Consider the following 11,607-nt stretch of genomic DNA (forward strand, 5'->3'; position numbering starts at 1 on the left):
GCTGGAAAATATGTTTGAAAATAGGTTGAGGGGGGGAATAAAGTCTCGTTCTCATTATAACTCCTGCTCTTCAATATTTCAAAAATCATTTTAAAGGAAAAAAAGGCCCCTGGCCTGTCTGTGGGGCACAGACTCGATTTCAGTTATTTTGGGAGGACAGAAAAGCATCCCGCTAGGAGGTTGGAGCGCCAGGTGAGAATTTCCTTGCAAGTCAGTCGGTCAGACAGTGGTCAACCTTATAATTGGGCAGTCAAATGGACACAAAAATTAGCCATTCCATATGGGCCCTTTGGTTCCTGTTTTCAGTGATGTATAACTTTGCTGTCCTTAACTAGGTTGGTGGTTAAATTGTCCCGTATTTGTCCAGCGGGAACACCTTCCCGCTGGCTGCTGTGGTAACTCGTCCCCGTGTCTGATACCAGTGCCTGCCTCTCCAGTTGGGTAATGACATTGTCCGTCTGTGTGCACTTTGAGGCCCCCCAAGAGAATTTTTGTACCTGTCATAGCTTTTACATCAGACCATCCCTTCAGTATCTTTCAAAATTAGGGAGAACCTGTCCAGACCTACTTGAGTGATGTGTTAATGGGCAGGTGGAAACTTAATATTCTTTATCGTCCTTTGTGCTGCCTACATTTCCATCTGCAACAGCATGAGTCAGCTAATGGGTTGTTGCTCTGTAGTGTGCACTTTGCTGGCCAGACTGAGGGCTGAGCTGCCCAAGGGCGCCCTCTGCTGACACTGTCGAGCATAGGTACTTTCCTGGGGTTGTGTGACGTGGATTTCTCCTGACACTTTCTTTCTTTTGGCTAGTTGGTCTCTTTCTCTCCAGTAATTGCACATTTATAGATCATACAATACAAAGAGTTTTGGAACCTTCTTTGTATATGGATTGTCTCAAGAATATCTTTCCCTGTAAAACATGTACATGTCCTCACCACCATGTTAATGTTGGTGTAATTTTCTATTATGTGGATGTTCTATTTAGCATTTAAGCTATCACTTTTAGGCACATGTGCTGTTTTTCCTCCACTTCAGGTAGCACTAGAATGACCATCCCTGTGCGCCTACCATTCATAGGCGACTTATTAAGTTGAGCTGGATGAGTGAGTAGGAATTTGACAGGTAGAAATACAGGGAAAAGAGGCCCCAGTTTGAGAAATTGTCTTGCCCGAGTTCAGATGTGTCTGAGAAACAGGAATATCAAGTTTGGCTAAAACGTGACTGGGGTAATAGTGGGAAGTGGTTGGAAGGTAGGACTTTTTCTACTGAAATGATAGACTCCAACCTGAACCATAAGTGGAGTCACATAGAAATGTATCTATACCAATAAAAGGATAATATGCTAATTAGACCGGGAGACCTTCCAGACAAAGCCATGGTGGCGGGCCGAGGCAGAGCTGGTTAGGGGCAATCAGGCCAGGAGGGGAGGGCAGTTGGGGGTGATCAGTCTGGCAGCAAACAATCAATTTAATGCATCCTACTCAGGTTTGGGGAAATGCCCTCAGCCATTCCCAGGTGCAGCCCTGCTGTCATGCTGGAGTTGGTGTCCGGCACTGGTCCCTGTTGGTAGTGAAGTACCTTTGGAAGGCCCACATGGCAAAGTCCGGCAGGACAGGACTAAATCTGTCCTGATGTTTCCTCCGTCGGGCCCACGGCAGACATGGAAAGGGCTGCCCCAAACCAGAGGCTTCTCCCTGGACCCCGACTGCAGCGGTAGGCGTCCCCGAGTCCCCCCTTAGCCTGTTTCTACCTACGGTGCATCCTACGCACCATCTCCAGACTGACATTCATAAAACTCTCCACCCCGCCTCTGCCTGGCTCAGACACCTCCAGTGGTTTTTTTGCACCTTGTGTGAAGTATAAAAGTTTGTCACTCAAGGTCTTTAGTGGTCTGTCCCCAAGTTACGTTCCCATGTTCTGAATCTTACAACTCCCTTCTCCTTGGTGTGGGACCTTGCATCAGCTGGGTTCCTGCCAGTCCATTGACATGCTCCCTGCTGTCCCGCCTCCGGCCTCTGTCCACTCTCCTCACCTGCGGGAATGACTGGGTGAGGACCTGATTGGAGACCAATAGCCAAGAGGCAGGGTGTGATATATCCGTCCTGAGATTGTACCTCAGCAGGTGGAGTAGTAATTTCAGGTATCACTTAAATTATAAATCCTCATATTTATACACAAGACCTTCATTCCACATCCATCAGCCAGACCTTCAGGGCAGGTACCACCATGGAGAATCAGTGCCCTGGCAAGGAGGACGAGGGCCCAGGGGGCTGGAGCACGTTCTGTGTGTTGCTGCTGTGGACGAGGGAGCTGGGAGAGGGAGGGCTTCCAGGAAGAGGTGGCCATGCTTCTGCCTGGATCTTGAAAGATGAATGACTTTAGAAGGAGAAAAAAAGGTGGCACTTCAGGCGGAGGGTGTCGTGTGGCCTTCCCGACTGCAGATCAAGGGCCGGGGGTTTGGAGGGAGGGGGACACGTGTGGAGGTGGCTGTGCTTATGCCGTCGGTCAGTATTGCTGCCTCTGTCTTAGCTCCGGCTGCTCTATAAGTGACCATGGCCTGGATGGCTGATGACAGTGACACCCGTTTCTCACAGTTCTGGGGGTGACAAGACCAAGGTCAGGGTGGATCTGATTCCTGGTGGGAGCCCTTGTCCTGGTTGGCAGATGGCTGTTGTCTTTTGTGTCCTTCATGGTCGAGAGAGACTTGCAACACTGTGGCTCTAGGAGGGTGTGGCTCTAGGAGGGAGAGCGGGCATGGAGAACCGCTTTTTCTACCAGTTAGAGACCAGTGCGTGGGGTGCTCACTAACCACACTCTGGTCCAGGGACAGTCCTGTGGTGCCTGTCCTGTCGCATAGGAGGTCCTGTGGATCTCAAGAAACCAGACAGTTCATTCTTTCAAACAGTAATAAAAATTATTCTATGTCTAAATGTGGAATGAACAGCCTCTATAGTTGTCCACATTTGGGTGTCTTTTAGGAGAAAAATACAGATTGCTTGTTGTTGCTAAATTCAACTTTTTAAAAACTTAAGTAAGATAAAGACTTGCCCCAGATAGCGTACAACATGAGATTAACGAAAAAATAGAATATGGGCCAGCCAGTGTGGCTCAGTGGTTGAGCATCCATCCATGAACCAAGAGGTCACTGGTTAAATTCCCAGTCAGGGCACATGCCCCAGTTGTGTGCTTGATCCCCAGTAGGGGGCGTGCAGGAGGCAGCCAATTTATGTCTCATTGATGTTTCTATCTCTCCATCCCCTCTCCCTTCCTTTCTCTCTAAAAAAATCAATAAAAACATATTTTAAAAAATAGAATATGAATCATGAGTTGGGATAAATATAGACTGTCTTGGTGCATATATAGTGTATGGTGGTTTTTTTCTTTTTAATGCTTCAGATATTTTAGGTTTTCTGTTTGCTTCCAGTCGAGGGAGAATATATTGCATTCCCTTTTTTGTCAGGAAGATTTGAAAAGGTAGGATGGCTTTCTTGTTGTTCCGCAGTGACAGACCAGGCCCACCTAAGGGGTGGCCCTTCTCTTTACTCCTCAATAGCAGGTGAGCCATGCGGGCGGAAGCATGTGGTGGGTTCCTGCAGCGAAGGCCCCAGTCCCTGGGGTGTAAAGAAAAGAAACGGGTGTAAAGGAAATTAATCCGATGACATAGACCTTTTGTCTGATGCCCCCCCCCCCCCCCCCCGCCGTGGGGCAGGAGACAAAGGCAGACCCGCTTTCCCTGCACCTTTCCCCACGGGTTTGTCGCACCTGCAGAGGCGTGGCCTGAGTTCAACAAGGAGCTGCAGGCACACTGGGCGCTCAGCCTTCGGAGTTGATTCTTCTCTGCAGGACATGTGACCAAAACAGGGTCTTTGAAGAAGAGGAGGGGCCGAGGGAGGGCTGGGAGGGCAGGCAGGTCAGACTTAGTTTAGATAAAATGATAGTGGAAATACAGCTTTAATTCTGCACCAGGTTGTACTGAGAAAGCTGATCGAGATCGCAGGAAACGAGGCCTCAGAGGTGCGCTCTGGTCCGTGGAGAGATGCTGGTGCAGATGGAGTGGCGGGATTACTGCCTGGTAATCCTTCCTTGTCCTGGAGGATTAGCCTGCTGGGGCCATTTTGGTCAGCTGACTGGTTAAAAACACACAAAACAAACCTGGTTGTTTCTTGTGCCAGTGCCCGTGTGGCGTTGCTGGAACTGTTGGCACCTGTGGGCCCTCCTTTGTTGACCCAAGAGAGCTGTTCCCGTGCTGGTTCCTGGTTCTGTTGCCCGCCCGCCCGCCCCCCCCACCCCCCCACGGGAGCAGCAGCTGGGGAGCAGCAGCTGGGGGCAGCGCCTCCTGGATTGCTGGGTGAAGTCATTTATCAAACGCCTGTGCGACTGCGGCTGTGAGGCTCCGGGAAGGAGGCCCGTCTCTAAACCCCGTGGACTCTTCGGCAGGTGGGGGTGTGGCCGCAGCTGAAGGACACTGGTGGTGGCCAAGCCATGCGCCCCGCATTCTGGAATGGACCTGGCGATGGAGCCCGACGAGGACTACCAGTCCCCCTTTGATTTTGCCGCCGGAGTGAACAAGGAGTACCTGTACCTGTCTCCCAGGGGGCACCTGTCGCCGCCCGGGTCGCCGGTGCCGCCGAGACTCGGTAACCACGAATGTCCCGAGTTCACTTGGCCGTAAGGAAACCTCAGCCCATGGGGTTTGGCCGGGCTTTGAAATGATCCGTGTAAGGAGGGCCGGGTGTTGCTGTGTAGCAGCCAGTGGACAGAGCTGTTGCAGATTCCAGGCAGAGACAGGGCTGTTACATGCGCAGTGTGAGTGTATGTAAATGCAGAATGTGTGCGTGGGCTTTAGAGTTCACTGCTTATATGAGTGTGAGAGCTCTTCTGCTCACTTGGAATTCATGAGCTGATAAGCAATCTGAAAGTGGGGGGATCAGGCCTTTGCTCCCAGTTGCCTGTAGTTTCTGAAGACATCTACCCCTGGGTTTTGTCTTCGCTAAGATGACAGCATTCCAGGTCCTACTTATGTCGGAGGAGGTCCTGGATTTTGTTCTGGAACATGAAGAGCAACATTTGGAAACACCCAGGCAAGAGGTCTTTTTAAGTAGAAAAACTCAAAGCGGCTGTTCTTTTGGCCATTCCTGCATCTGCTTGCTCCAGAGTATTCTGAGGCCAGGGTTGCGTCGGGGTCAGGGTTTGAGGGCAGCCTGAGCATCACATGGCAGCTCGCTGGTGTCACAGCTGATGGTCGGCCGCAGGGAAATGACCTCATCTGTAACTTACCAGAGAAGTAAACAGATTTTCCTAGAAGTTCATTTTCTCCTTAATTTGCTCTTTGTAAGCTTAAAAAGTGGGTAATTTAGGAAGAAATGGACCAGTATGCAGCGTGAAACCTAGTTGTCAGTGTTCCGGTCGCAGTTTGCACCTTCTCTGAGGGATTGGTGGCACCTGCAGCCCCGTGGGGTGTGGTCGGGATGTGCAGGAAGGGAATGGGGAGGATGCAGCTAGAGCTGGTCTCTGGAGTTGGGAGCTGGCAGGCAGCAGCCTGGTGCCACTGGGGCCACCTCGGACCTGTCGCAAAGGGGTGCCTTCCCTACGCCTGGCGCCTAAGGATGGGCCATCCCGTGCTGACCTCTAACCCTGTGTGCAGGGGCTGTCCCAGAGCAGCATGCGGAGGGAGGGGGAGTTCGTGGTCGGGGGCAGAGTGAAACCGGGCGCAGTGCCTGACTTCAGGGTGAGCTCGGGGTCCACGTGGCCCCAGGAGGATTTGTGGTGCTGGTCTTAGTTCTCAGGGGATCTGTCTCGGCTCCTTTCACTTCCCGTTGCCATAGTTGCTGCCCTCGGATGTTTTCTTTTAGAACAAAAGCAGTTGGTAGGGTTGGGCATGTCCCTGGGCACCTTGCCAACAATTAGTATTTCAGTTCCCAGGAGCAGCCTGTAGAGGTGTGGGCTCACAGGGTTAAACACAAAATTATGAAACAGCAAAGTGACCAACAGATACCAAACTTAGGTGCCCTCTTGGGCTCAGATATAGAGGTTTGCTTCAGTTGGAAAAAAGGAGGGGAGAGGGCATTAAAACAAAAGTCACCGTAGCCACCTTCTAGTAAGAACAGCTTGGTTCTCACATACTCAAACGGAGGGGCCTGGCTTGGTCCTCCCAGTCTGTCCCGGCCCCTCAGGCACAGGCGGTGGCTATCTATTTGAGCATCGGTTGATGCAGGGGCCTGGGTGGAATGGCTCCTGGGCCTTCACTGTGCTGGTTCTCATGGTTTCTGTGTAGGACTCTCAGGCCAACGGACCATCCATCCATTTACAAGCTCCTGTGGCTTTTGGCCACTATCCGTTTTCTTCATCAGCAGATGAGACGTGCTCACAGAAGGACTGACGTTCAAAGGATCCTACGCAGAAAGGTTGGGAACAGGGATCTGAAACACATATTCTTTGATATTTATCCAAAGTGCCATCACGGGGCCAATGAGGAAATGATGAGATTTAATCTATGGGCAGAGTGTTCCTGAGAAGCAGCCTGCGTTCAGGGGAGGAGGAGGGCTGGCAGCTGGAGCAGAAAGAGGGTGTTATCGGGCCGGGCCGGCTGGCCCCTGTTCAGAAGTGCCTTCGACTTCTTGACCCCCAGTCCTCATCAATGCCCCTGTCAGCGGCTGGAGCAGAACTTACTCCTCCCATGTGTGATGGACTCTGAGATTTTAAACTGTTCCATCGATTCTTTTGAAAATGGGTTTCACAGCCCATAGTCTGAAAAACATTGAATTCTAGTAAGTTTCAAAGTCTGGAATGTAAGCTCCATTGGAGACGCCAGTCTTCCCCAGCACCTGGAATAGTGTGTGACATCCGTGGCTCAACACAGATTTGCCGAATGAATGAATGACTGGATGGCTGGCTGGATGGATGAGCGAATGGATGAAACTGGCCAGGGCTAGTTCACACTCTGGTCCGTTTTACAGATGTGAACATTGAGGCCAAGAGAGGTGTTGTGAACTCCCCACATCACAGAGCTCAATTCTTAAGCCAGTGTTTGATTTGTTGTTTTTTTTTTTTCTTTAGTTCCCACTAGTTTGGCCTCCGTGGTGAGGATATAGAGCAGGTTACTCACTCAAGGGGTAACTTCCCTTTGGTGAGGGTTACTGGACTAGTGGATTCTTGTGCCGTGTGACCTGGACACTGTGTCGTCTGCAGTGGCCGATCACAGGCAGGTCCACAGGCGGTGGCTGGGGCGCTTTGGCCGTTTTCTCTTTCCTTCTGTGACCACCTACAAGGATCCTTTCCCAATGATAGTTACATCAGGTCTCTTCCTCTTAAGGGTTCTCCAGTGTCCAGGAGGTTGCAGTCCGGTTTATTAAAAAGCAAACTTGGTTTGTTTCTAGTGATTTCAGGAAGTAGGAGTCATTAAAAAACCTGACATACTTAATGCAGTCATATTAAACCTGAAAGCACTGGAAAGAACACACGAAGCGGAAATCCCTTAGCTCAGAGGCCTCCTCGTTGCTGTTTTACTTCCCTTGTGATTTCTGCTCTGGGTCATGCTCTTCCTTTTAGGAAGCGGTGAATCACATCTTGAAAGTTTTTCATGATTGCAAAGGTCTTAGCACACTTACCGAGGGTACACCGAATAAAAATCAGTGCAGGATTAAAGAAATGCAGACCCTCCTTTTTCCTAGAGAGGAAACTTAAGGGTGGAAGTGACTTCCTCTCTGGGAACCCCAATCTCTCCATCACTGACCTCCCTCCTCTCTTCTGTGGGGTGCCCCATTATGAGTCTTGCATTTGGTTAGGGTTGTGGGGGATGATGGCTCCGAAAGCATTGCCTGAAGATTTTTATTTATTTTTTTAAGGTGAAGGAGATTTAAAGGTCCATTTAAGAATACCTGGAGGAGCCCTGGCTGGTGAGGCTCAGTGATTAGAGAGTCGGCCCGAGCACCCAAGGGGGCGGGTTCGAATCCTGGTCAAGGGCATGTCCCTGGGTTGCAGGTTCAATCCCCTCCCGTCAGGGTACCTGCCAGAGGGAACCAGTCCATGTGTCTCACATTGGTGTTTCCCTCCCTTCGTTTCTCCCTCCGTCCCTTTCACGTTTTAAAAATCAGTGGAAAAACTATCATTGGATAAGGATAGTAACAACAAAAATCATTTAAGGAGTGTAATTAAAAACAGGAATACCCGGAGGAGGCCAGTCAGGCGTTTGGAAATACTAACGTGCTCTGCCTGTGCCAGCTCTCCTTCCTCCCCCACTGATTCTGGGGGGGTTTTGTGAGGTGAGGATTTGGAGGGTGACCTTTTCGGGGGGAGCCGGTCTTGGGAGCAGGGCTGGCCTCCAGCTCCCGTTCCCTCTGTGCTTTAGTGCCCTGTGCCCTCCTCAGCACTGACCCCGCCCAGGGCATCTCCTGGGTCCTTGGGCCTCTCCCAGATAGGGTGGCACAGGCTTCCTGGCTCCCCTGTTCCTGCTGCCTGCTCTGTGGTGGCCCATTTCCCCCTCTGCGGTTTTACTGACCTCACCACGGGCACACGTGGGAAACTACAGCCTCAGGAACTGAAAGTTTCCATGGCTTGTGCTGCCGAATCTCTCTGCCACAGAGAATCGATGTCGAACAGGAGGTATCAGATGCCCCTTTGCCGTAAGTCCCTGGGTTTCCCCCTGGGCAGGTTGGTCGCCACCTCCCTTTGGGCATTTGGCCACTTCACGAGCTGATGCTGAGCTGCCTTTGTCACAGCTGGGCGTGGGGAGAGACTGCAACTGGCATCGAGAGCAGATGCCACACGGCTGAGGCACGGACAGCCCCCACACGGGGTCACCTGGCTCAGGATGTCCGTCAGGCTGTGGCTGAGAAGCCTGCGTTAAGTGGGTCCTTAGTGTGTGGGCCTCCGGAGAGGACCGCTGTGGGGGGCCCTCTGACTGTCCCCCTGCGCCTCCTGGGATTCGTACGTCCGGAAACAGAGACCCAGGCACAGGAGTGGGGGCCCCGAGCACACACTTACAAGGGAAATGCCTTTACCTTGTGAGCGTTTTGGATGTTACACCAGAGACATTCTGGACCACAAGTTTTACCTCTTTTTGTGTCTCTTGGTTTGAAAAAGGGGGTGCCTATTTTCCTCTTGTTTGTGCTTAAATAAAACAATCTTTAGACACGGAAGTTTTTGTTCCTACTCTGGTCTTAAAACATTGTTGCCCCTTTAAGACTAAGAGGTGGATATGGTTTTGTTGACAGAAATTTCTGGGACTTGATTATAACTCTAGCCAATTAGAGGTGTCCCTTCGGGGCGGCTGCATTCGTGTTGTCCCTTCTGTGATGTCATGGGCGCCCCGTACGCGTGGCTCTGTGACGTGAAGGTAGGGGCCTGCTCCAAATGTAACAGTCCTTTGATAGGTTATGAGACTGAAGTTGTATTTTTTTTCTTAGAAAAGTGACATTTTTAATATTTTAAATAGAAAAACCTTGGTAGTTTTCACCACTAAGTGAGGATGAAATGTATAAAATAAAAAGCTCGAGATGTAAGGTAGAGAATGACGTAGACTGAGTTCTTATCTTGGCCCTCACTCAACTTGGCCCTTCCTGCAGTTCATGTTCAGGGAGTGTCGCTGGTGGCAGTGTGCCAGGCCCTGGCAGGAGGTGCCACGCGGCTGAGGCGGCGGGGTGGGGACTCAGTGCTGGGGCCTGTGTCGCCCAGCCTCGTGGGCTGGTCCCAAGAGCAGTAGCTGTTACTCACAGGGAGTTATACCCAGAGCAGGGCCTGGGTCACAGGCGCCGGGAAATCCTGGAAGGGCAGGGGACACCTCAAATGGACTAATTAAATGAGATGAGGAGGGGTATTGGGAACGGAAAACACGTGCAAAGACGTAAAAAAGAGAGCATGCTTTGGCAAGAGATGGTGGAGTTGGTTGTACAACACTCTGAATGTAACCAGTGCCCCTTCGCCCCCCACCCCCCTGAATTGTATGCTTAAAAATGGTGAAAATGGCCAATTTAAAAACATTAAATGGGCAAAAGGTATGGGAGGTAGTTTATGTTATTTTACCTTTTGAGTTAATCATTCCTTATAAAAACCAAAGCATGGCTGCGGGCGTAGCATGAGGCGGAGCGGGCGTGGCTGGGCTCTCGTGTCAAGAGCCACAGCTCCGTGAGTGAACGGGGCTGTGGGAGGAGTTCAGGGGAGGGAGTGCCAGGTCAGAGTCAGACTCACTTGGGGGCAGGTGGTCAGTGGACTGGAGGGGACAGAGAGCATCAGGGAGCTTTGGGGGCGAGAGTCTGAGCAAGAAGCAGTGAGAGCCTGAGCTGAGGCAGGCGGTGGGGTTGGAGATGAGCCGTGTCCCGGGGAGGGCAGGAGACCCGGGGAGGCGGGTGGGTTCCAGAGGAGCGGAGAGGGCAGACGGAGGCTCAGAGCTGGATGCCTCGGAGACGTCCCATGTGACCATGCCCGAGAACTGTTCCCGGGTGAAGGGGCAGAGGAAGGGCATGTGCCAGGTTGCAGAGGAGGAGAAGAGATGGGAAGCGAGGAAGTGAGCTGTAAGGCCAGCCTCACGGCAGAGCCGAGGAGGGAGGCAGGAAGTCTGGGATGACTCGTGGACGTGGAGCGGTGGGGACGACAAATCCGTGGGCAGCATTACGCATGTGCCTGCTCTTCCTGTTCATCCCCCTTTGGATTCTCTCAATACAGACCCAGCGCGCCGACCTGGCTTTGCCCTTTTTCTTTTTCATAGACAGGTCGTGGGGTTAGGGCTCAGTTTCTTAGGGCTGTTGCAGCATACGGACTGGCTTAACGTAACAGAAATGTCATATTTTCCAAAAATAATTTTCCAATTATAGTTTATGTATGATATTATACTAGTTTCAAGTATATAACCCAGCGATTAGACATTCATATAACTTATGAAATAATCCCCCAATAAGTCTAGTGCCCATCTCACACCCATGCATAATTATTGCAATGTTACTGACTATTGACCCTATGCTGTACTTTACATCCCGACTGCTTTGTAATTACCAGTTTGTACGTAATCCCTCACCTCTCTCACGCATCTCCCGCCCACCCGGCAGCCAGCAGTCTGCTCTGTGTCTCAGGCTGTTTCTGTTCTGCCTGTTCATTTAGTTGTTATTTTAGATTCCACACGTAAGTGAAATCATACAGTGTTTGTCTTCCTCTGACATCTGCATACTATCCTCCAGGTCCTCCCTGTTCCTGCAGGTGCAAGGTTTCATTCTTCTTTACGGCTGAGTCACAGCCCATTGTATCTGCCCCACTTCAGCCATTATCTATTGATGGGCATTGGGTTGCTTCCTATTGTAAACAATGCTGCCATGAACATATGGGCACATATGTCTTTTCAGTTTAGCGTAAACAACAGAAATTTCTTATATCTCAGGTCTGGAGGCTGGAAATCCAAAATCAAGGTGTCGGCAGGGCCACACTCTGCAGCACCTGAAACCTCCCTGGACTCATTCCAGCGCCTGTGGTCGCTGCAGTCCTGGGCGTTCCTGGCTGTGGCTGCATCACTCCAGCCTCCGCTCCTTCACCACACAGTGCTCCCCAGTCTCTGCTCCATCACCACACAGTGTCCCCCAGTCTCTGCTCCATCACCATGCAGTGCTCTCCCGTCTCTGCTC

General features: G+C 51.2%; 1 protein-coding gene across 7 annotated transcripts in view; it reads left to right on the forward strand.

Annotated features, from left to right (window-relative positions):
- Positions 1-11,607, forward strand: part of TPD52 (tumor protein D52) — a 69,731-nt gene that overhangs the window by 31,959 nt on the left and 26,165 nt on the right. For 4 of the 7 annotated variants that reach the window (XM_014453662.2, XM_014453663.2, XM_014453664.2 and 1 more), the window contains exon 1: positions 4,488-4,638. The exons of the other annotated variants lie outside the window; for them this stretch is intronic. In XM_014453662.2, coding sequence (XP_014309148.1) covers positions 4,503-4,638 — 136 coding nt within the window. In that variant the 5' untranslated portion in view covers positions 4,488-4,502. Of the gene's footprint in view, positions 1-4,487; positions 4,639-11,607 lie in introns of those variants that run through there. 7 annotated transcript variants of the gene reach the window in all.

This window comes from Myotis lucifugus, unplaced genomic scaffold (assembly GCF_000147115.1).
Source record: "Myotis lucifugus unplaced genomic scaffold, Myoluc2.0 scaffold_27, whole genome shotgun sequence".
Taxonomy (NCBI): domain Eukaryota; kingdom Metazoa; phylum Chordata; class Mammalia; order Chiroptera; family Vespertilionidae; genus Myotis; species Myotis lucifugus.